The following is a 26,056-nucleotide window of genomic DNA, read 5'->3' as shown; positions in this document are numbered from 1 at the left end:
ATAGAGAGGCATCTCTTCCTGCTAGGCATGGTTTTGGATAAGATCCCTGTGGCCCACGTAATGCCCATGAGGACAAACATAAAAAGACAAGGGTGCATGCCTGGGACCCAGTGTTGTGCTGAACCCCTATTAACTTCAATAGGGAAGACATAAGGTTCAAGACGCCAAAGAAGAGACCCAGAGCCAGCAAAAGAGATGTGGGGTTTTATTGAGGGCTTACATACAGGGGAGGGAGTCCAGAGGTGGCGGGCTGGATAGAATTGCCTTACATACAGAAATGGTCCTGTGGTGTTGGGCTGGAAAACATATCCGCGTGGCCCAGTGGTGGCAGGCTGGGCAGGAAAACCACGACTGCCTGCAAACATCATGCAGTTTATACAGCATTTTCACTTAACCCCTTTCCCTAATGACCGACACCTGGCAACTGTCATTTAACCCAAAACTTAAGGCCTCAATCCTCTCTACAGCCTGGGTTTCATGGGATGGGCCAGGGGCTCAGATGTCTATTATAGATAAGAATTGTATCTCTGATTGGCCATTCCCGGATTTTCTAGCTCGAAACACACATTCAGGTGCATCTGCCATAAAGGGTCATTATAAAGGTTTGCTTAAGTTATTGCTATCAGGTGCATTTACCCTACACCAGGTAAGACACCGACCACATGGACTCTTTCTTCATAATGTGCAAGAATTCATGAATAAAAGGACACAAAGACATACAATATCTAATAACAGTGAACATTTATAGAATACTTGCAGCTTGTTTCATATTCACATTCTCAATAAATGCAGACAGATTATGTCTTCACAATTTAGTAGTCTGACCCTTTCCACCTATATAACATGGACAAATGTTTATCACCTCCTAACACAGCAAGAACATCTAGCACACATGTGCGCACACACACACTTATAGAAAGAAGGGGACTAAAATGATTGAGTCCCATGTTTCAGGTGCTGTTCTAGGCATCTGACAGATATAAAACACACTCCCCAAAGTCCTGCTCATGTGTCTGTGTGTGTCTAGTTCAATCCCCTCCCTCCCCTTTTACCCTTGCCTTCCCACCCCTTGTACCACATGTTATCTTCCTTTTAACTCCACACATTTATTCTCTGGAGATATAATAATGTCAGTGGCTGTCATGGGTTGAATTATGATCCCCCAAAAAGCTGTGTTGAAGTCCCAACCCTCAGTACTTCTGAATGTGACCTTATTAGGAAATACGGTCTTTCCTAATGTAATTGGTTGATAAGCTCAGATGAGTGGGGTGGGCTCCTTATACAACTGGTGTCTTATAAGAAGATGCCCTAGGAAACCAATACAGTGGCCTAGGAAGGGAATGTGTGCGTGTATGCATGTGTGCTGGACACTGGGATTATGCCTTTTGTGTGGAATAACAGTGTATATGTGTATGTGTATGAGAGAGGGTTTGAGTCTGTGTGCCCATGCATTATGCATGGGAAGCCAAGGGATGATTTTTGCCCATTTACCATCACACACACACATACTCTTCAGTCCTGAAATTCTGAGTGTCCTCTCTGCCTGGACTATTAATTAGAATCATGTATTTCCCCTGCCTCCCTTTGCCAGTGGGCAGAAGGCAGTTTCTGAGCGGTGATTAAGCCTCTATCAGGACACTAATGCAAGTGGTCCATAAAAGGCATCTAACCCTGACACTGTTGGAGGATCCAGGACCCAGGGAGTTGGAAAGAGGGAAGAAAAATCTTTAAACGAGGGAGCCAGGTGAAGCGACACACTGCAATGTGACTGACCTGCTGAGATTCCAAGACCTGAAACACAAACATACATGCGCACGCACACCTCCTCCCATCTAGAACCCAAATGTTTTTGAGTTCTGTTCTCTTAGCGGGCTTTCCATTCCTCCTATGCCCCCAACATTCTCTGAGAGGCAGCTGTCTGTTTTGTAGGAGAAAAGAGATAGTCTGTTTGAGTGATGCACACTGGATCACAGAGCAAGTTACGGACAAAGATGGAACTGTCTCTGAGTGTCATTACTTAACTTGCTAATCCACATAGGGCTGGGGTTATCCACTCATAAAAAGCAGGGCAGGACATTTTAAAGCCAGACAGGGGCTGTGTAGAGAAGGAAGAAAAATAGAATTGGAGGGACTGATAATGGAAATATTTACTGTACACTTACTAGACACGAAACATTTTATGTGGTTCATGCTCATTTAATCCTGACAGCCCTGAAAGTTAGGTTAACATAAACCCTATTTGACAGTTGCAGAAACTGAGACTGAGAATGGTCAAGCAACTTGGCTGAGGTCACAAAGCCAGGATATAGTGGCAGGTTTTGAAAGAGGAAGTTTGATTCCAGGCTGGGCTCTGATAATATTGAGTGGGCATTAAAAAGCAGGCTTCTGGGAGAGATGGAAAAGGAGTTGTGGAATCATCAAACAGCATGGATGTTGTACATAACTGAAGCCCTGGATTACAGAATTAAAATTCCATGTCTGTACTCTTCCCTCCCGCTCCAGCTCCACAGTTGGCAAGCGTGGGCCAGCCCAAGGCTACTGGTGGTGGGAGGAATAGCTTCATGTCCTCAAAGCACTCACCTAAATTCTGGTGTAGGGAGAGCTTAAAGTCTGTGGAAGAGACCCAGCATGCCTTTCCAAGTAGGTCCTGGGTTAGAAAGATCTGGGAGGCCTGTGTGTTAAAAGAGATGGCAGGAAATGATTCAGCTCTATATCTGTAAAATCTCTGACAATGACAGGATGTGAGGAAAGACAGGAGGATCAGGAAGGCTGGGGGGTTGGTGACTGAAATGTACTGACCCTGGCTGCAAACTAAAAATAAAATCCTAAGCCCCCTCCACCAACTGAATAGAAACGCTCTTGGCCAAGAGGACCCCAGAAAAACCTTAGAAACTGAGTTCCCAGCCATGACAGGAAAAGAGGTCAGACACACCTCGTTATACTCCCCTCCCTTTTATGGTTTAGACACAACTGACCAGCATTAATGTCAAAACAGAGGTCATAAGACTGACCAAACACACTCTTTGTGGCAACAAGATACCAAATTACAAACAGGACCTAAGGCCATGCCAGGCAAGGGTTAAATCATGCAGCCCTACACTTAAAGAATAAACTATGTTCTAACTGCCACAAGGTTTTTCCTTTTCTCTAGCAGCTAAATAAGCAATGGCCTCTAAATAAACAATACTAAAACACCTGCAGCTCCACCAGATGCTGACTAACTGAACTCCACCAGCCATAACTACAGCTTTGATTGGACAAGAGTGATTTCGGTAATTTTCTCCTGGTAAGAAGCCCACCGACCATGACTGGTTCTAGCGGGTTTTACAGAGATTGCATACTTGAGTGCCTTCATGTCCTGAAAAGACCTTTTGATGTATAGGGCCTGATTGTAATATTTAAATATTAAGTCTCCACCCCAAGGTGAACATGGGTCATATGTAACATGCATGTTTAATATGCATGCATCAGGACCACTTTCATTAATATTCATAGCTCCTCCTGTAACCTGTTGAATATGTGTTCAGCCAACCCATTCAGCATAAAAGCATAAAGCTCCTACCCCAACCCCTCCTCCTTGGAAGTGCCTGTCTCTGGGCTTCTGCTGGAGGAGGCTGTACTTCCTGGCCTGCAGGATGGCCACCTGGCAGGCTGTCACCCTTAAGAAATACTGTCTCCATTTTTCTAAATTTGTATCTTATGATTTTTTTTTTAAGTTAATGTATCTGGCAAAGATGGGATTCTGAAGCAGCCCCTGAATTCCTTTTCCTGTGTCACCCAGGACACCAGGTACAGCCAAGGTCCCTTTGAAAAAGTCCAGTTGTTCCTGACGATGCTGGGAAAGGATCTGGGTAAGTGCTATCAGAATCCAAGATCTCCCACTTTTAGGTTGCAGACTTGATTTCTTCTCTTAGGCCCCCTCCATCTGCGGAAGTCTGGAGGAGACCCTCCTGCTGGCCTTGGGTTTGGGAGGGCATTCCTAGCTCTTCTCAGTCCTTTCTGGTTCCCTCCATCCATGGACCCCGGAGGGAACATCTCTCCTAGTCTTGGGTTTGGAGGAGGCCTTCCTGATTCCCTCCATCCAAGGGCCCTGGAGAAAATGCTTTTGTGGGCTCCGGGCTTATGGAGAGGCATTCAGGTTGGACTCAACTGGTCCATAAGGTTTGTGGGGATGCTCACACTAAGGGCACTGGAAGAGATGTCTTCATAAAGTCAGTGCAATGGGTAACTTACCCACTAGGGGCAGGAACTCCTGCAGAAGTTCAAAGGCATGCCAGGTTTTCTAGCACTTCAGCTAGCTACATATCGTGGCCTGTTCTTGTGCACATTTTTAAACTGAACGGGCAAATTACAACAAGGAAAATTCAGAGCTCAAATGCCCAACCTGCAACTATACAATTAAAATGTAGTTTTCTAAAGCTATCTATTTCTTTTTTCTTTTCGGCCTGCTTTGAATTTGCTGTTATTAAGCTACTGCTGTTAAGATAAAACTCACTGTTTATGATACTACTAATTCAAGGCTACTTGGAGCTTTGTTCTTATACAGTTCAGCCAATTATAGCTAAAATGTAAACACTGAAAACTCATTTGAAACTTCAGGGAAAAAAAAGGGTAAAAGGTTTTTAAAAATAAAACTGCCATGAAAACTACATTTCCCAAGACTTTGGTCCATGGCCTTCATCGGATTACCTACTGGGACAAATAAAGTTTAGCCATGTGAACAGATCCCAATTTTGTCAGAAATAATTTGGATCCAGCTGTCTTTTGTTAAGTGGTGAGTTTGTATTACCATCTCATGGCTAAGATTCCAAAGTAAAAGCTGTAAGATCTTTGTGTGTATGTGTTTAAATGTTTGTATATGAACACGTATTATGTTGTGTTGTATCTAGCATGGTACCAAACTGGCTTGTAAGTAAATTATACTCATAAACTAAGTAAGTCCAAATACTTTTCAGATTCATGTGAACTTAGTAATCTGGTAAATAAAAATGGTTTTAAAATTATTGGTAAAATAAAACTAGAAATGTCTTCAGAATTGTCAGCATACATTTTTTTTTAGTCTGGGTTTACTGATTATTTTATATTTGCCTCTGCTAGATGTTTTAAGGTATCAGGGTTTGGCACAAAAGATTATAAGACTATAAACCCAGTCAAAAAGAGAATGATCTTTGTGTGAATTTTTTGACAAATAAGACTAATTTAATATTGTTGGTTCAATGAAAACAGCTAAGTTGTTAGCTGTTTTGTTAGCTTCTGAGTTGTTGGCAAAAATATCCACATGTTTAAGGTTCTTAACTTAAATGAACATCTGATATTCACAGGCTACAAAAATGGTTAACAGGTCATACAGGTTACTAAACAGCTGATGACTCGTCACATAGAACTTACAGGTAAGTCACTGCTGTAACCTTGCTTTTTGGCTCTTATGTTGCTCAAAAGGTTTTTATGGGTTAATGAGCACCTGTTCACCTCCATCCTCATCTGGCCTAGAATGTTTAATTGGATCTAAGTCCCTTGGCCATAAGGATCCCACCCAAGAACAGAATGAGCCTGCAGCAGGTAGCCACACCACCCCGGCAAAGATATGGGACAAAATAAATGTTTGGTCACCAATGTTGTCTCTGGCGCATCTTGGCTAAAAGGGGAGAATGTAAACTCAGCCTCCCAAAGTGCTGGGATTACAGACATGAGCCACCATGCTTGGCCAGAAACACGTTTCTAAAAATTGTGATGTGATTCTCATCTTTAAAGTGCTGATAGAGAAAAGACAATTCAATATTTCTTGCTTCCTAGGTTTTCACTAAAATTTAAGGTTACTAAGAGTAAGAATTTTAGTTAATATAGAATTCTATATATAAAATGTGCCAAATAAATGTGTTCTTATGGAGAAAAAGAATAATTTTGTTTAATTTGGATGTTATTTAAAGGTTAGTTATGAAAGAAGGTAGAAAACCAGTAAGTAGGAGAGATGTGAAAAAAGTTAGCTATGAAGATGTATTTTTGGTAAGGAAGGTTAAAAAGAATAATTTCATATATGAAAGTATCTTGCAGGGTAAATTTCTGTCCTAAAGTAAAATGACTGGTTATTAAGGGGAAATTTAGTACAAATCAGAAAGTACAAGCATGTTATAGATGGTCTGAGTTGTGATAAGGCTTGTGAAAGAATACTTATGAAAAGCATTTTGTGTGGGATTAAGTTGGCTATAATTAAAATTATTTATAAAAGTCTTTCTAAATTTTGGTCCCTTATTTTAAAAGAAAGTTGTCTTAAAATATTGATTTACTCTTAATACAATTAAAAGAGGTTTTGATTTTTAATTCTAAACCTGTTTCTTATTGAAAACTTCTCAGATTCTTATCTTGGAAGTTCAACTTTTGCTGTGTTTTGCTACTTTCTTTTTTTCCCACTTTGAGAAGGCCTGAGATGATAATTTTTCCCTTCAACTGTTTTGCCAGCTCCTGTAACTTTTTTCCTCTGGTTCTAACTGCCACTGTGGCCTGATGCTAAAATGTTTTATCTTGAAGGTCTAGAAAAGCAATGTTTTCCTACAGTATAACTTGATTCTGTACTCTTGGCTTTTCCTGATATCTGAATTGTTCCATATAACCAGAAAACTTCCCATGCTGTTATTAAGAGTCATGTATTCCCCTGCTCAAGGTATAGTTTTCTAGTTTCCTGTTTCCTCTATAATATAAAGTTCATTCATGACCCCAGACACACTCTTCTTGTGTCTGATTAATTCAAGTAACTTTTTCCAGTTTGATTTCCAAGTTATCTAAATGGGCTTCTCATAGGAGAAGCAACCACACTGTAGGTTTTTCTTTGCCTTTTTGGTAACTGGCCTAAGAACCAAAGATTTTACATTTTATCAAGATAATTCCCATGTTTTCTTTATTAGATTTTTGATTACTTAGGAAAACTGAGCTTTAAAAGGGTTAAGGTTTTTACATCCATGTGACTTTCTATATTGCATTTAAAGTCTTTTGATTATTACTCTTGGTTTAATGAATAACTATTACAATGACCTGTAATTCCATTTTGATCAAATGCTTTGAGCCTTTGAACATCTTTGACAAATGTCCTCAAAATCAAATAAACATTGTTAATTCTTCATGTTTTGCTTTTCAGAGTCAATAAAACCTTTTTTCTTTTAAACTATTTACAGCTTACAGAAATTGGGTAAAACAATGAAGATTACCTTTCTCTTTACCTAGTATCTCTAGAATTTGAAAACTATTCAATCTCCCTAGGCCAATCTGCTTTCCATTGCCAAGACACTGCTGCTAAAGCAATACAGTATCAAGCACCCTCCCAGCAGGCCCATGGACTATCACAGAAGGGGCGGGCACATGAGATTATAAGGGCCAGTTTCAACAGATAAAATTAGTTCAGACCCTCCAAATTAAAGATGGGCATACAGATTACCAAACAGCTCATGGCTAAACACATAGAACTTATAGACAAGTCACTTTTGTAACACTGCTTTTTGGTTATGTTGCTCAAAAGGTTTTTAAGGGTTAATGAGTGCCTGTGAACCTCCATCCTCATCTGGCCTCCAATGTTTAATTAGTTTTAAGTCTTTTGGTTCCAAATCCCTTGGCCATAGGGATCCCACCAAAGAACAGAATGAGCCTGGAGCAGGTAACCACACCACCCCGGCAGTGACATGAGACAAAATAAATGTTTGGTCATCAGTGTTGCCTCTGGCACATCTTGGCTAAAAGGGGAGAATGTAAACTAAAAATAAAATCCTAAGACTCCTCCCCTACAGATTGAATGGACCCCCTCTTGGCCAAGGGGACCCCAGAAAATTCTTAAAAACGGAGTTCCCAGCCATGACAGGACAGGAGGTTAGACACACCTTGTTATACTCCCCTCCGTTTTTTCTTTTACAGACAATTGACCCGCATTAAAGTTAAAATAGAGATCCTAAGATTGACAGAACAGATTATTTGTGGCAACAACATAACAAATTATCATGCCAGGCAAGGGTTAAGTTATGCACCCCTACGCTTAAATAAACTAGGTTCTAACTGCCACAAGGATTCTCTCTCTCTAGCAGCTAAACAAGCAGTGGCCTCACCATAAACACTAATAAAACACTTGCAGCCCTACCAGATGCTGACTAACTGAACTCTACCAGCCATAACTACAGCTTTGACTGGACAAGAGAGTGATTTCAGTAACTTTCTCCTGTTAAGAAGCCCACCAACCATGGACTGGTTCTAGTGGGTTTACAGAGATTGCGTACTTGAGTGCCTTCCTGTCCTGAAAAACCTTTTGATGTACTGGGCCTGATTGTAATATTTAAATGTCAAGTCTTCCCTGTGAGATGAACATGGGTCATACGTAACATACTTGTTTAATACACATTCATCAGGACCACCTTCATGAACATTCACAGCTCTTCCTGTAACCTACTGAATATGCATATTTAGACAACTTGTTCAGCATAAAGCTCCAAGCCAACCCCTCCTCCTTTGAAATGCCTGTCTCCGGGCTTCTGCTGGAGGAGGCTGTGCTTCCCAGCTTGCAAGATAACCTGACAGGCTATAACTCTTAAGAAGTAATAGTTTCCTCTCTCCTTTTCCAAACTTACAGATTTGTGATTTTAAAAAGTTAACATGACTTACTCCATTGGGAGTGTTACTTAAATGAACTGATTTTAAATCTCAAACAAACATACCAATTACCATATATATGGTAAAACTGAAGTCTGTGAGGCTAAAGCAATTTCTCTGAGTTTCCACAATAAGTGAAGGCTCTTCAAAGTGCCATGCCGTTCATCAACTTCGGATGCTCTGCAAGTCTAGATCTCTCCCTCAGGCAGTGGCAGGAAGAGACTCTGCCCATCTCACTTCTGCCCACTTGATACAATGGTTTGGGATTATTTCTCCCCTTTTTCCACAAAAGAACATCAGGAGTGGATTGTTATGTTTCTATATTACTTTGCATGGGTCTCATTCCTCAGCTTTTTCTGGTACAAGGTAGACTCTAATCTTGGAGGTGAGCACATTCTATTCTATTCATCTCCTCTAGGACACAAGCCACAGGAATTCAGTGTTGACAAAGATAGTACTTGGTGTTGCTAAAGCTGCAGAAATGACAGGAAGGACTCAGGAGAGATTCTGCTTTTTTATTTTTTTTTCCCAGCTCCTATCAGACATTCCCAGGTGGGGCTGGGGTATTACACCATCTGGCTTCAGAAATGCTGTAAGACTCCCTTTTACCCCTACCATCTGCCAACTTCTGTCAACACAAACTGCTAAGAAACGGAATCTATTTTTCAGCCTAGTATTCTTACTATGGCAGAGATAGAGAAAAGTCATGCACATATTACATAAGATTGTCAAGATCTGCCAGGGATTCACCCTCTGCCTCTGAGCAAGACTGTTTCTAACGCAAGTAGGAAGACTACCAGAGAAGGGAGAGAGAAATCTGTTTCCTGTTTTCAAAATCTCCAGAGATCCCTCAGCCAAGGAGAAGAGTCTTAACCCTAGTAACAGACACAGCATCCTTGAAACAAACAACAAAAGTGATGTGGCCACATGGATATGTGTGTAATTCTTTGACGGTGTGTTTGATCTTGCCCCAGTTTGGCCTCACTTAAACTCGAATCCAACAGCTTGGAATGCAATTTTAAAATTCTGAGCAATGACAAATGTCTCACACATGCTACCTTTTGTGCCTTCCTGGCCAAGCTGTTATCTGCAGTTATTTTCAAGAACAGAGTTCATTTTTGTTCTTACTTCTGAATGGGGAATTATATAAGGCTTGATTTTGGCCACAGTGGAGGCATGGAAGTTCAACCTAAGGAGGAGCAGAGTTTGCTATCACCTACATTTGATTGATTTCAGGTTTAAACAGCAAGGCATGAACATAATCCAGAGATGACCAGACTCTCTCTGCGCAGCCTGTTTTCACCCTTGCCCTCCTTGAAACAGGTCACATTCACAGCACTTACATGCATCCCCTAAAAATACCAACTCCAAGCACATTAGTGAAATGGATGTTGCACTGAATACTCAGTGGGTAGATGAAAATTCACTCAACCCACACAGGATAACTTAAGACTAGGATGCCTATGGACATTTATGCTTCCCCAAGCCCCTAAAGCTGCCCTCCCCTGCAGCTGTCCATTGCTGTTGTCTTTACCCACCTCCATCTCTAAAACTCTCCCCTTATTTAAAGATAATCTTTATCAACACCAAAGCCAGTAACCAGCCAGAACACCTCTCCTACCACCAAGTTTCCCCGGGGTGCCATCTTCTTTCTGCTTTCCTCTCCTATCTTGGTGCCACTGCAACCCCTCAAGCAGTTCATCAATGTATTTATCCAACAAACCAGATCTGTTCCTAAGGGGAATTCTGCTGCAAAATAAATTTTAGTTTTCATCCTATTTTACCAAGCTATTAATATATGCTGTTATCAGTATGTGCTCATTAATCTTAACAGTAACCCCGTAAGCTGTTATAATTCCCAGCATACTGAAAAGGTAACAGGGAGGGGCATAGAGAAATTCAGACACTTACCCATGCTAAGATTCCCATTCCAGGTCTGCCAGGGTCCTTACCCCCACAAGCTGCAGTGCAAAGGTGGGTGGCCCTGGGCAATGTAAAATGGGAGGATGTGGATAGGGCCTGGGTCTGGAGCTGCTTTCTCAACACTCCCGTTCGCATATTCAAGCAGCTCCTGTGAGGTCCCTTTGGCTGAGAAGGTTCTGTCGTCTCCTGGGCCACCCTGCCCACAGATAAAATGCAAGTGATTTATTTTGTTGCTTACAAAGGTTAAGGGACTTGTGAAGGCCACATAACTGTTAAATGCTATTGACATCTGGACTTAATAAACCTAAAAGTATCTAACATCCAGGTGGCTATTTGAAGCACTATGCCATTATGCCTCTTGAAAGGAAGTCTAGTCCTGGGTTATGTTTAAATGAAGGAGCATTTCTTTCCTTTCCAAAATGACTGCAGAAAGCCAACTATCTAAGCAGGGATTAGCAATTCTACTTCTGATCAGGGGAACTGACCTATATGGGGTAAAAGTGTGGGATGGGGGAAGTCCCATTTCCCCATCACCCTCCTAATATTCCCCTGCCTGCTATAGGAGGACTTAGAAAAATGGCTGAAGACTGAGCTATATTTATTAGGGGTCATTAAAACCCCTAAAAGGTTGTTTAAACATCATATCCATTTCCACTTCCTGCTCCATGCTGTCAACCAGGCACAAACACCAGGGCCTACTTTTTTTTTTTTTTTTTTTATTGAGATGGAGTCTTGCTCTCTCGCCCAGGCTGGAGTGCAGTGGTGTGATATTGGCTCACTGCAACCTCCGCCTCCCAGGGTCAAGTGATTCTCCTGCCTCAGCCTCCTGAGTAGCGGGTATTACAGGCGCCCACCACCACAACCCGGCTAATTTTTTGTATTTTTAGTAGAGACGGGGTTTCACCATGTTGGCCAGGCTGTTCTGGAACTCCTGACCTCTAGTGATCTGCCTGCCTCTGCCTCCCAGTGTTGGGATTACAGGCGTGAGCCACTGCGCCCAAGGGCCTACTCTTTCCAAGCAGGCCCAATGAGACGTTCTTCCCTGTCTCAGGCTTGGATGCCAGTTGGTGGTAAGATCTGGATGTAGGAGGCAGATGACAAACCTAAGCCATGAGCCACAACCTAGCTGTTCCAAAGATCTCTGAAATAAGCTAATACAAAGCAGTATGTTGATTTCCATTTTGCTGTCTGCTCCTTGTGCATTTAGCTCCAGGAGGGAGTTAATAGGAGAGGGGTGAGTGGCAAGGCAGGATATGGCCATTCTTTGGGCCCTGGTTGTGATACTAACTTAATATAATCAAAACCTAGGGTGACCATATATCTATAATCCATACCAGGACAATTTTGAGAATGAAAAAGAGCACTATTAATTATGCTAAGACAACAATCCATCCTCCATAGCTGGAATGCATGGTCACCCTGTTAAAAGTAAGAAAACCTACCCTGGGTCCTACCCTTACCTTTGATCACATGGAGACTTTAATTTTTATGTATAACTAGATAAGAAAACCTAAGTCCAATAACAATAGATCATTACAAAGAAAACAGCACTGGAATACTCAAGGTCTTAGAAGAAATAAGGTTAAAATAAAAAAACAGCAGCAGACCTTTTTAAGTTGTTATGTGGCTGGGCACAGTGGCTCATGCCTGTAATCCAAGCACTTGGGGAGGCCAAGGTGGGCAGATCATTTAAGGCCAGGAGTTCGAGTCCAGCCTGGCCAACATGGAGAAACCCCGTCTCTACTAAAAACACCAAAATAAACCAGGGGTGGCGGTGCATGCCTGTAATCCTAGCTACTCGGGAGGTTGAGGCAGGAGAATCATTTGAACCTGGTCAGTGGAGGTTGCGGTGAGCCAAGATCGAGCCACTGCACTCCAGCCTCGGTGACAGAGTGTACTCTGTCTCAAAAAAAAAAAAAAAAAAAAAAAGTTATGTTCTGCCCAGGCCCTCTATTTGGAGTTTTCATGAAACCACCTCATTTGTGGAAAGCATTTTAGTTTAGAGTACTTCTATGGGCATGCTCTTACTAAGCCTGTGAGGCAGGTCACAGGTTTAGCACCGTGATAGAAGCCATGCAGCAAGCAGCAGAGGCAGGACTCAAGTCCAGTATCTGGGTTAGCCCAGTGTTTCCTCCCGTACCCACGCTGTGACCCCTCATGGCATCTGCTCTGCATGGGCCACAAGCTTGTGTCCTGAACTTAGAATATCTGGGGGAAGGCAAGGGACAACATGAAATGACGCCCATGGGAGACAGGGAACCAAAAAGAACATCTGTTGCCTGAATCAAAATTAACTGCAAAGCCAGTCATTAGCACTGCACATCATCAAAACAGAAGGAGAGATCTGTGTCCATTTATTTTCAAAGCCATCCTGGACTTGGCGGGGAAAAAAAAATGCGCCTAATCCCAACGCAATTTTTCAAACAGTTTTCCAAGATTCTAAATCTTATATGTAAATTAACTGGCAAAGGATTAAAACCCAACATTTAAAATAGTGGTACTTAATGAGGGGCAGCACATACCTTCAAGGGGGCATTTGGAAATGTGTAAGGTCATTTGAGTTGTGACTTGGGTGGGGGGTCACAAAGAGGATGACTCCTCTTCAAGTCAATAAATTTCAGTGACATAGAAGAAAAAGGTGACAGGGTCCATAGTCAGTGACTTGCAATCACAGACAAGCCTATCATTTGTGGGATTACTGGGCTTCTGAGGAGCAGCCCATGGTGGACTGATGACAATACAGCACTTGCTGTCCTCTAGGGCTACACTCAGCAGAACACCTGGGAGTTCTGTAGATCTGCCAATCTCATTTCAGGGAAACTGGACTTTGATGTGTTCATGCAAAACACGCTGTCCCTACTCAAAAACAGTATGCTCTCATGAAGTCTACACAACACATATACTTCACCTGTATGAAATGGATTTGGAAATTACAGGACTCATTTAGTTCTTCCTCTCCTTAGCCTGTGAAACTAATTTCTTCCTTGAGGTATTCAGATTTAGGTAAAACAGTGTTAGAGAAGCACAAATACTTCTGCTACATTCAAACTAAGTCAAAAAGTATCAGAAGATCTAAAGGACTAACTTCATTTAAACATTTCCTGGCGTGACAAAAAGACTGATGTTTCCAAAAAGAAATTCCCCAAACTGCCAAAGACAGCGGCTGCTGATGGAGCCATACTTACTGAGCTGATGCATATTGCTGGGAGGATCTGATGAGAATAATGAAGATTTCAGAGATCAAAGTTTCCACTCACTGTGGTTCTAAGAATGTCTCAGTTTTGTCCAAGTCACAAACAACCCCTGGGCTTTAACTATGTAACCAGAAACTATGATATGTCATCCTCTGTTGGGGTTACTTTAAATGGGCACCTGTATGTCAAGTTTGATGCAAGTGTGTATAGTATTGAGAGGATATCCTAGAAGCCCAAAGTAAAGCACTCCTTTCTCTCCTCAGCTAAATGAATGATGTTCTATCTTGCAGATCCATTTTCAATCAATGGATAAGGGTGTTCAATTCTCAGCAGAGCACTGAAGAAGTCTTTTGCAGACAATAATTAGCAGTAATTCACAGAGAAATGAGTCATTTATGCCTTTAATGTTACATGTACAAAACTGTGTATTAGTGACCACTTATGAGGGTGCTGAAGACAGAGGTGATTGGGTACCAAGAAGTCTGTACACCAAAGAGGAATTGGAACTCAAGGCAAGAATGAGGACAAGAAAAAAAAGAGAATAAGGGCTTTGTTATTTTCTTATTTAGTAAAGGAGACACTATCCAGAAAAATGAAAGCTGACTTAGAAATGGAAAAGACCGAAAAGTTACCTAAGTGTTTTAATATAACGAAACTTTCTCTCTTTGAGGCTTGCAAGTAGAGAATAGTGAAGTGATATAATTCTAACTACTGTAGTAAATTTCTCAGTTTTTGAGTTTTTAAAGGTTCACTGATATGGCAGAGACTGGGCCAAAAGGTCTTTTCTCCATGAGACCACCACCATAACTCACTGCTTAAAAGGAGTATGAAGGGAAATTGTGCTCCCCTTCCCACCCCACTTAAAGAAAACCACCTATATACAGAGGCAGAGTAATGTGGTAACTAAAAGGCCTCAACTAAAAAGAGAAGTGAGTCCGTCCTTACCCATGGTTTTCCTAACCCAGCTGCTTGCTGGGAGGAAGCAAATGCTACTGCTTGCTCAACACAAGCTGTGACAGCTGTTGGATGATCAGGCAAAGGAGGACTCTGGAAAGGGTTAAGAAACTCATCAATAACCATGCCATGGTTCCACATGAGACACTAATCACATCACAAGGGCTGCAATTGTCACTGATATACTAGGTCAAGAAGAGATCTACTTTCCAGAAACTTCAAAGCATGTATGTAATATACAAAGATCAGTAAGACCACAGAAGAAATAATACACCAACCAGAAAACAACAATGACTCTTTATAAACTTGTATGGGGTCTAAATTATCCCTTGTAATATATATGTGTGTATTCATTCTGCAGAGAATTAGATGATCCGCCTCCAGGTAACCTGCTGGGAGTTTCTTGAGCTTTTGGCTCCCCTTGAATGGCCGCATCCAACTTGTTTTGTTAGAACTCCCAGCATCATAGCGATGGCAGCTCTCTTAGATTCCCCATACATCCACGACCTATATCATGTCCAACTGTGAACAAGAACAACACACTTAGAAAGGAATCAGGCCAATTTCATATCACTGCTTCTCTGGTGAGACAGGATTTAATGAAAATGACTCTACATTGGAAGGCATGCATGTACTTGCTCATTTATTCACCGCTCATTATTTTAGGAGTTAAACATTCAAGTATCCACTCATTTTAGTAATGAGAATGTCTCTAAAAAAGGTTGACATCATAGTATGTAGTGTTTGTTGGTCAGTTGTCATTATGAAGCTTAAAGGCGGGAAGTTTCCAAACATTAAGGATAGATACAAAAGACAACATTTACTACACAGCTTCCCAGGCTGTGTAGTAAACCATCAACAACATGGTGTAATGGGGTCCAGAAATCCTCAAATGCCTATCGGTCTATTTTGTTTACATTAAGTTAACTGAGAACATTTAAGAAGTAGCCCTTTTAAGGGCTGTTTTTATTTGTCAACCCACACAAACTGCATCTTGTATTACTTATTTTTGGTTAACAGCAATTTCAGTGAATTACAAAATTTTGCTACTAATGGAATAGCCTCCCTAGCTCTTTTTCAGCCCTTCAAGGGAGAGGATTAATCTGAATGAACAATATAGCCGACACCATGAAACACAGGAATTCCCATTATGAAATTACCTATCTGATTGAATTTATAATGGCAATATATAATGGTGTAGGAAGCTTCTGATGTATTGGAAATTAAAACACAAATAAGCAACAAGTCTAAGATAATCAGCCTTTGTGGCTGTATTTACAGCTCAGGCGACTTCAATCACAGAACACCAGGTGCATATTAAAAGTACTTACTAAATCGTCCACATCACCACCTTCTTCAAATACAGCTGCAGTGTCTCCACTTGGTTTGTCTTTGGGGGCCAGAAACTGTAAATAGAAAGTCAGTTATCATACCAAAATTGTATTTTTGCCCCTTTGAAGGAGGGAACAATCTGCTAGCATTGCCACAGGGAAACCTAAGGCAGCCTGCTTGGCAGTCTCACTGCAAACGGCCCAAAAGAAACATCATCCTGGCGTACGCTCCTTCATTTGGCTTTGGGTGAGAGGCCCAGTTTTGCGGTTCAAGTAGTCCATACTAACTCATCACCAGAGAAAGTGCTCATGAAGAGGGAAGAAATAACATGGCTTGTCAAGACAGTGGCTATGTGTAGGGTCCTGTGTAAGAATGGTGGACATCTGCTGTTTCCAGTTCTGCTTCCACAGGAAATAAGTTGGCTTGCTAAGGTTAAGAAAATAACCAACCACCCCAAACTAGTATGCTCTTTTGAAAGGAGCATGAGAATCAAATCAAGATTAGAATAATCTCAAGTTGAATGATGAAGAATCAGGGAAAAAAAAAAAAAAAAAAAAGATTAGAATAATCTACTCTTAAATTCCACTGTGGACAAAAGCAGTAAAAGGGGGACTTCTTACAAGAAACGTGAAATGCAAAAATGAGTGAGCTTGGAAGGCTGTTTGATTCCTTTTATGGAAATCTTTCAATTTGTGTTAGAAATCGTTTGAAAACAGGCAGATGAGAAATGGATGAGAAAACCATTCAGCATCACTGTTCTAGATCTGGAGCTTCTGAAAGGCAGATACATAGTAATACAGCAAAGTCCAGGAAGTGAAGTCTGTGAGGATCCAGGAATGACACTCAGATTTTAAAAGGGTAGTGAGGTGAGCGCCCTTGAAAATTATCTGAACACTTTTTTTCCATCCTGTCCCTCCAAGGGATAGCAGTGGGGAGCCTTTTCCTTCAAGGCATGTGGCAGCTGCCTCTAAGTGCTGGGTTCTAGCAAGGCATATCTATCTAGCAATGCCTATCTATCCTAACACGAGAAGGTGATTTTCTGTTAGCATGCCTGCCTGTAGGAGTGAGTGTTTTAGAGAGGGTAGTGGAAAGTGGGGCACTTCTACTTTTCCTTTGGGGGCCAGAAACAGTAAATAGAGAATCAGTTATGGTACCACAACTGACTGGCCCCCAGAGGCATTCTGGCATTCCTCAGGCTGAAAGTGCATGGAGCAGGCATGCGGTGAGTGAGCCTTCCAGCCCACTCATGCTCTCCTGTAGTTGCTTCCACCCAAGAGGAAAAAGTATAATTATACTTCCCTTACTCTCAACATGAAAAAATGGTAAGAGCTGCCATTCTCTACATTCCTGTTACTTTTATGGTACAATGGACACAATCATGACCTCTGAAACTTAAGACCTATAAATAAACTAAAATATGTCTCTTTAAAAAGTCAAACCAAAGTCAACCATGAAATATGAGGCTGCATGTGGCAAGTTTCAGGAAGCAAGAAAGCTCTGCCTGTCCTTCCATTCCTCATACACAAAAACACACACAGGTAACAAACTGGTAACAGTGGAGGCTGTGTCTGCCTTAAGGTGCAGTGCCTTCATCAGCACCATGGACATAATTGTTTGTTGACTCAACCACTCTCTTGGACTTTTTTTTCCCTCAGTTAAGACCCCCTCACTATTCATTAACTTCTTTTACGACTGAGCGAATAAGGAATTTATCTTCTTTTAAGGACATTTATGGATCTTTCCATAGCCCTTTGTTGACCCTAAACTGGGCCATGTGCAAGACTGAGAATCAATGGTATAAGAGACAGAAAATCCCAGCAATGGGGGCAGACAGTCTGTAACAGAATTGTGATGAAGCTTCTGTTTCATTCTGTTTATTCTGGGTGATTATGAATAAAGATATCTAAAAGCCAAATACAGATAAATGAATTAAAAATCTATACATTTACTGGCATATGATTGATCTGTAAAGGTTAAATAAATCCTAGATTCTCAAATTGGTTTTTATTTGGGGTTTTCCGGGTTATTATACTTTTTATGTTGTACCTCTCCTCTCCTACTCATTATCATTAACCCCTGCATGATTTTCGTGATTATCAGGACTATATGGCTACAGGATAAGACTTATCCAGTTGGGGCAAGAGAATAAACAGTAGAGCTGCATCCTGCCATAAATCTCTGTAGGGCCACAAATGACCGGTATCTTCCAAACATCTGAAAAACTCCATAGGCTCAATGGTTCTGTAGTCCACTACATCTTGTATGACCCCTTAGTTAAGGACTTATTGTTGGCACAGCATGACCACGGTATATATACTTAAGCACAAATGACACATCTCTGAGACTAGGCCAAATTCCTAGGAAGAAATGAGCAGCAGCAAAAATCCTACATTTTCATCAAGTGCTAAGTATCGTCTGCAACTGATTTTCCTGACAGATCTGCTTCACATTTCTGTGTAAGCAAATTATGTTTAAAAGCTGGGCTGCCATCCATTATCCTTCCCAATGCCCCAGGCAAGGCTGATCTCTTCCACATATCACTCCTCATCATCACTGTTTGTAACTGCAAGTAATTCTAGCCCATGCAGTGACAGGGAAGCAAGATAGAGCAGAGAACTGAATGACTGGCCTGCTTTCTCAATAAAAGCAAGAGATTCTCCAAATCCCTTATGCAGAAAGGGGTAGGAGTCAAGTCTCATGTTTTCTCATGTGTTCTTTCCCTCTGCAATATGCTGAGAAAGTAGAGAATAGACAGAAAGGGCATGTGTGTGAGTGACATATTCCTTCTTCCTCAAACCACCATCACTTACCTGGGGTTACCATAAAAGTGCCTCCTTACCTGGAGAACTTTATGAAATGGATAACCTACTACTTTTCAAGTACCCTGAAATATAATCCTGGCCACAAACAGAGTAATGAAATCAATAACCTCTATATAGAAACTGCCAGTCCTATCCCCCAATAAGACTAAAAGACTATCATCTTGTGCTCAGACCCTTACCGACCCCCAAAGTAAAAACACATGACTTCCACTGGGTTGTTTCCAACACCATCAGGTGATTCCAAAGGATTACTGACAATCTAGATGTGTAAAAAAGCATCAAAAAGAATAAAAGTCAGTTTGCATGTACTTTGCCTAAAATGACATATATTTGGGTTTCATCAATGCCACTTGCAGCTTAATGGATGCTATAAACACTAATATGGTACAAGAGGGAAATCCTGCAGCCTAGTGTGGAGAATACAACTACAACCCTGTCAGTTTCTCAGGAACCCTACGCAAGCCACCTGACCTTTTCATAACTAATTTCCCTCAAAAACAAAATGTGAATACTACTACTTACCATACCTATCTTAGGGGTTGTTGAGTCTCAGATAAAATAAACTATGAAAAAATTCATTATGGTATTGTAAGTTTCATGTTCTAATTCTTAGGAATACACTTAACATATGTCCACCAAGTGGTATGTACAAGAATATCCACAGCATCTTTATTCATAACTGCCAAAGGACAAACAAGCAAATGTCCATCATTAGGAGAATAGATGAATTGTGGTAAAATCATAAAAGGGATTACTACATAGCTATAATCACATAATTGATGAAAAAAGGCATGATTCCAATTATATGAAGGTCAAAAACAGGCCAGACGACTGTCAAGTGACAGAAGTCAGAATAGTGGTTACCTCGAGGGATGGGGGCTTCTGACTGGGAAGGTACCAGGGAGGCTTATGGGGTGATGGAAATGTTCTATTATTTTGATCTGGGTGGTGAGCACCCAGATACATGAATGTGTAAGAATTCATCAAGTTGCACAGTTAAGATCTATGCATTTACTGTACACATGTTCTACCTCAATAAAAAATTTAATATCATATCTTAAATGTATCAAGCCTTAAATAAATATTGGGTAACACTGTAATATTTTCATTATTACTTTTCTTGTACTAGCAAACTACACCAGAGAATTAAGGCAGAAAATGAAAGCAGAAAAGAGCAAAGAAAAATGTCATAGGGTCCAACAGAGGCCAGCAGTTTGACAAAACTGCTCTCAAGAAATGATTCTTAACCTTTGTCTTCAATCCTTCACTAAGCTTTGGAGAATTCCTGTGCACTCTCACACACAGAACTGGATGTACTCTTGAAAAAGGGAGCATGAGCATCCTTTCTCTAGGTAGATGTGGTTGGTGGCATTATAAGGTGAAGGCATGAAGAGTTGGTGCCATGGTGTGGTGATAACGTGACTGTAGCGGGCATCTGGGGGTCTGGATTCCAGTCAATTCTGCTGGCCACTAGCTTGCTGTGAGGCACAGAAAACTTTACCTCTCTAGACATGGGTGTTGGTAAAATGGCCACATTGCTATCTATGAATGTCTGTGATACTAAGGTGGAAAATCCATAAATGTCAACAACAATAAAGAAGGATAAATTAGGTAGTTACAAGAAAAACAAGTGCTAAAATAATGATTTTTTTTTTCATAGAGCTTACATCAAATGATTATTTAGATATAGCTCAGCCTCTTGGAATCTGGTTAAAAAAAAAAAATGATCCCAATGCCATGGGGATAAATCCTCTTTCTTCACTGCTTTCTCAATACTAAAGGAGAATGAAGGACTAGGGCAGTGCTAGAACTAGATTCCTAGCCAGTGACTTACTGTGAGCTCTCAGACACATCACTTTACCTCTTCTACCCACTACAGAGCCGGGAGAACTGATAGATGAAGAGAACATAAAGGCTATACAAAGATTCTACCAAACATCAAATGCTAATGGCATATCTAATCATACAAACTAGAAACAGAAAAAGTGGAAGAACTGACAGGTTATAATGGTAATAAAAATGAACATTAAAGAATGATTTATGCCTAGGTTTCAAAATGAAATGAGAGGTACCAGGAAACTTAAAGTGACTGTCTAAACTTATGTCATGCAAAAACTTTCTATTTCTATAGCAGAACTGACTTCCTTCTATTTCTCAAAGAATCATACAATCCACATATTTCTAGAAAACCTGGAGGGTAATAGCTCTTAAGATGTTATACAAATGTAAAGTTATAATTTTCATTTAAAATGAACATCCCTGGATAATTATTTCCTTTCAAATGTCAACATTTAGTAGCAAGAATTTGACAGCTTGCTAACTTTAAATAACTTATGGGAAATACCTCAAAAGAATCTAAATAGACTGTGAGGATTGTTCTTTAACCTCAGTGATTATAGCCAAGTTTCCTTAAATGATTATTTGGGAAGTGACCAAATTGAACATATGAAGGCAATATAAATGAATATTTCAGTGCATGGTCAAAAGTGATTATACTTCTCTCACTTGGCTAAGAGAAATAGCTAAAGCATGTCTCTTCTATTAAAACCACAAGAAATCAGCTTCCTTAAGCCAGAATCTTCCTCTGCAATTCTCCCCATTATCATCTACATGTACACTCTCCCTTCTACACTTCTCTCCAAAAATCAACCGATGCCATTTAAAAGCATTTTCAGGCCAGGCATGGCTCGGATTACACGCCTGCAATCCCAGCACTTTGGGAAGCCAAGGTGGGCGGATCACTTGAGGTCAGGAGTTTGAGAACAGCCTTGCCAACATGGTAAAACCCCGTCTCTACTAAAAATACAAAAATTCGCTGGGTGGGGTGGTGCGCACCTATAATCCCAGCTACTCGGGAGTCTGAGGCACAACTGCTTGAACCTGGGAGGCAGAGGTTGCAGTGAGCTGAGACCGTGCTACTACACTCCAGCTTGGACAACAGAGGGAGACTCTGTCTCTAAATAAATAAGTAAATAAAAGCATTTTTAATACAAAGGATCAAGTTTTCACTCTGGAAAACAAAATAAAGGGTTCATGTGATGTTAAAGCAGACACAAAAGCATAATCTCACAGTCAGGCATGATATAGTGACAGGTGGGGGTACTCACCACTATACTAACGAGAACTGACAGACATAATACAGTGTACACTGAAGGTGAGTCAAAATGACAGGGTCTACTCTATGACTTTCCAGGTTATTCTAACCACCACCTGGCTCTAGGCCAGAAAGTCATTTGTTGAGATGAAGCAGACAGGGAGTACTGTATTTTAGAAATGATTGGTCCAAGATTCCATTTATAAAACTTAATCCACTTGAAAATGAAGGTCTGGTGTGGTGTGAAGGAACGTGCATTTTAATCCTCTTGCTACCTCTGTGAGCTCAAAGTGTAACCCCACTTTACCTTTCTGGGGCTTGGCTTCCCAGTGGTAACAGGGATGGTAGTTCCTGCTCTTGCCAATTCTTAGCAGATCATTGTGAGGATTACAGAGATAATACTGGGCTCTTTGGTTCGGGAGTTGGATACAAGTAAAATTCTACTACTCTTATTTTCTACCATTATCTAGATATGATGTATATAGTGTTCTAGACAAACACCATACAATGTGAATGGTTCTTCAGCAGTCAAAGTGTTATATAAATATCTGGTATACATACTACATTGGCTAAAGCACTGATAAATGTGGGGAAAAAAGGAAATGGCATTTTCTAGATGTGAAAAAGTCTGCTAGGTGAATGTGCAATGTACTTTTTTTGGAGGCTATGAGATAATATATATCAAAGTGCCTAGCACAGAGCTGGTGGTACTCAATACATTTTATGTTGAATTTCCTAACTTCTTATCTGCCATGACAGTGAAGTTCAGTTTTGCTGGTAGTACTGGAAGCACACTCTCTGTGCCTTGACTATGGAAACACTATGCTCTAAAAGGAAGAAGATGCCAGTCAGAGCCAGGCAACCCATGGCTGAAGTAGAAGAAATTCTCTACACTTGTTTTTTATGATGTTCTCTCTATTCAAAGACGGTGAAGTTTTGAGAGTTGTTTTTTTTTTTTTTTTTTTTTTTCTGAGACAGAGTTTCGCTTTTGTTGCCCAGCCTGGAGTGCAATGGTGCGATCTCGGCTCACCCCAACCTCCGCCTCCCAGGTTCAAGCGATTCTCCTGCCTCAGGAGAGTTGTCTTAAACTACAACTGACATCAGTTCTGATATCAGAATTATCTAAGGACACCATCTTATACCTACCTGGTCATTAACTGAAATTTCTCTCTATAGCTTCATCATTAGACATTAAAATTCCTCATGCTTAGGCTCAGTGCCTTTACATTTCAAAGAAGACATCCTATTTGCATTACAGAACAAGCCTTGCACAATTTGCAAGTGCATCATCTGTTTTCAGATTTCTTTCCTGTCTAATATTCTGGGTTAACTTAGCTGGAACATCTTTGGTTAAGATGTGCTGCTGGGAGGAAACACAAGCTTTTTTAGGTCACGGCTCCTCGCTTCTTCCAAAAACTCTAGTATGTATTGTCACCTGGATAACAAATTTTCTTAATGTAATAATGACAAAAAGTATTTTTCCTGACTTACTTGTTTAGCAAAAATTGATTGATAGGTCTTCCCACCATGTGACAATGAATATTATGTGTCAACTTGGCTGGGCTATGGTCCCCAGTTGTTCCATCAAACACTACTCTAGATGTTGCTGTGAGGGTATTTTGTAGATGTGATTAACATCTAAAATTACCTGATTTTAAGCAAAGATTAATCTTAGTAATATTCGTAGATCTCATCCAATCCAGTGAAGGCCTTAAGAACAAAAGCTGAGGTTTCTGCTTCAGGACTGTAACACAGAAATCCTGCCTGAGTTTCCAGCCTGCTAGCCTGTCCTACAAATTTCAGACTTGCCAAGCCCTACAATCACACAAGCCAATTTCTGAAATTCAGCCAATAAATCTCTCTATATATAGATATATGTGTGTGTATGTGCATACACACACACAGACACACGCACACATGTATGTTCTCTTGGTTCTGTTTCTCTGGAGAACCTTGACTGAAATAGCCCAGTTCAATGAGGAGATATTATCAAACATTGTATAAAGTGACAAATAGAAATAAAACCAAACAGTTAAATGGCATACTCAAGCCCATGGTGCTCAGTATTTACTGTGGCAGAGAGGGTACAGACACCACGGAACCCCTTCTGAGATATAATCACCACCTTACAGTATGCTTCAAAAATTCCAGGATCCTACTCCCTGAAAGTAGGACAGGTTTTTTTTTTTTTTTTAACAAAAATCTTTTGCTAGGCAAAGTGCTTAATAAAAATTCTTGTATATTTTAATTTCTCTTCCAAACCATACTATGGTTTCTGCCAAATGCCTTTCTTGAGTTGAAAATTGAAGATATTTAAATTTTGGCCTGAATTTAGCCATCTGATTAACATTTCCAGCTTTGCATCTGTCACTTCCCTAACAGATTCCTATTCACCAGCACCAGACCAAGCTCTCTCTTAGTGTGTATAGTTATTTTCTGAGTCTCCGTTGCTTCCCTCTACTCCATTTTAACTGCCTGAGCTTCTAGAGGGCAGGGGTGCTGTCTTATCATCCAGCACAGTGCCTAGCATATCGTAGAAGCTTAGTAACTGAGAGCTGTCAGGTGCCAGAAGAACTACATCAGTCAGTGACTGTAACTGAAACTAAGTGTTATGAAGTATATACTTTTGAGCTATTCAACTTAATTCATTAAAATTTCATCACAACCTTGAGGTACAATGAAGGATTACTGAACTAAATAACCACATGTATTTGACTCATGGCTGAATCAGATTCAATACACACCAAACAAGGAGGCCTAGGCCTAACAATGTGTGTGAATAAAAAGCTCATGGGGACTGCATGGGGTCTTTTACTGAAAATACCTGGATGTTCCTTATGCTAGAATACTAGTGTTTCTCTATTCACTATACAATACAATCACCTGAGGGGTTTTAAAATGCAAACAAACCAACCGTGCCCAGGACCCATCTCAGACTAACAGAATCACTAGGGTAATGAATTCTGATTTTTAATCAGTATTAACAAAAAAAAAAAAAAAAAAAAGAAAAGAAAGAAAGAGAGAGAGAAAGAAAAAAGAAAAGAAAAACAAGCTCACTAAGTAACTAATGTGTGGCCAGGGTGGGAATCACTGTGGATTTCATAGCCTTTACCAGGGCCGAGGCTAAGTTTGTGCACTATGGAGTTCAACAGCATGCTCCAGAGGTACTGAAGCTGGGATTACAGGTGAGTTCCAGAAATATAACCACAGCCTACAGGAAACTGAGTAAGATTATAATTTCTCCCATGAGGATGCTGTGGTTGAAGCAATTTACATATTGAATACAAAATGAGTACACTAATTTAGTTATCCATAAAATTTAGCTTCTTTGAGGGTATCAAGAAAATAAAGTCCACTATACTAATTCAACTAAAGACAAAGGTTTACCCCTCAATACCTTTTTGGCTTCCTCAGCTGTGACAGAACTTCCAGAGGCTTCCTCTTTGGTGATCAGAGTAATTCCATCTAAAAAGTAATTCAGAGAGTAAAATCAAAACACAAAGAATCAACCCCAATCCCATTCTCCTTTCCACCACACCTCCTCCCACCTTTGAGCTGAAGATTTCTTTTTTTTTTATGGAGACAGGGTCCCACTATGTTGCCCAGACTGGTCTCGAACTCTTGGGCTCAAGTGATCCTCCCGTCTCGGCCTCCCAAAGTGCTGGGATTACAAGCATGCGCCACTGTGCCCAGCCTGAGCTGAAAATTTTTAAAACTATAAAGGTGCTCTGTTCTACAAAAAATATAAAACTATAAAGGCAACTAATTAACAATGACCATCTTAAATTATCTTTTCTCCAGTTTTTCCTTGTGTAATAAGCAATAAAGGCCGCATGTCAAATGCCACGTGTTCCATGAAGCCATCCTTGATCAACTCTAGGTAAGTCTCCCCTTCTTCAGAAATCTCAGATCACTTTGTTTATTCCTTTGAAATGGCTCTTGTCATATCTTATATAACTATTTGTACACATGTTCTCTCTCCTAAGAATATATTTTCTCAAGGGCAGACACTCGGTCTTATAAATCTTTATATTCCCCTCAATGTACAGTATGTACTTACTTAACTATCATCAATAGGTTGTTGGAAACTGACTTTAAGTGAAACAAAAGTAGGT

The 26,056-nt window shown here is 40.5% G+C and overlaps 1 protein-coding gene across 2 annotated transcripts in view; it reads right to left on the bottom strand.

Moving 5' to 3' along the window:
* Positions 1–14,124: 14,124 nt before the first annotated feature.
* The window catches only part of XRCC5 (X-ray repair cross complementing 5), a 96,558-nt gene continuing 84,626 nt past the window's right edge, over positions 14,125–26,056 (bottom strand). Inside the window, 3 exon segments of one of the 2 annotated variants that reach the window (NM_001132890.2) lie at positions 14,125–15,215; positions 16,025–16,099; positions 25,339–25,406. In NM_001132890.2, the coding sequence (NP_001126362.1) occupies positions 15,201–15,215; positions 16,025–16,099; positions 25,339–25,406 (158 nt within the window). In that variant the 3' untranslated portion in view covers positions 14,125–15,200. 2 annotated transcript variants of the gene reach the window in all.

The sequence above is a fragment of the Pongo abelii genome, chromosome 11, assembly GCF_028885655.2.
Source record: "Pongo abelii isolate AG06213 chromosome 11, NHGRI_mPonAbe1-v2.0_pri, whole genome shotgun sequence".
NCBI lineage: Eukaryota > Metazoa > Chordata > Mammalia > Primates > Hominidae > Pongo > Pongo abelii.
Note: the sequence above shows the minus strand (reverse complement) of the source record. Positions and strands in the feature narration are given on the sequence as shown.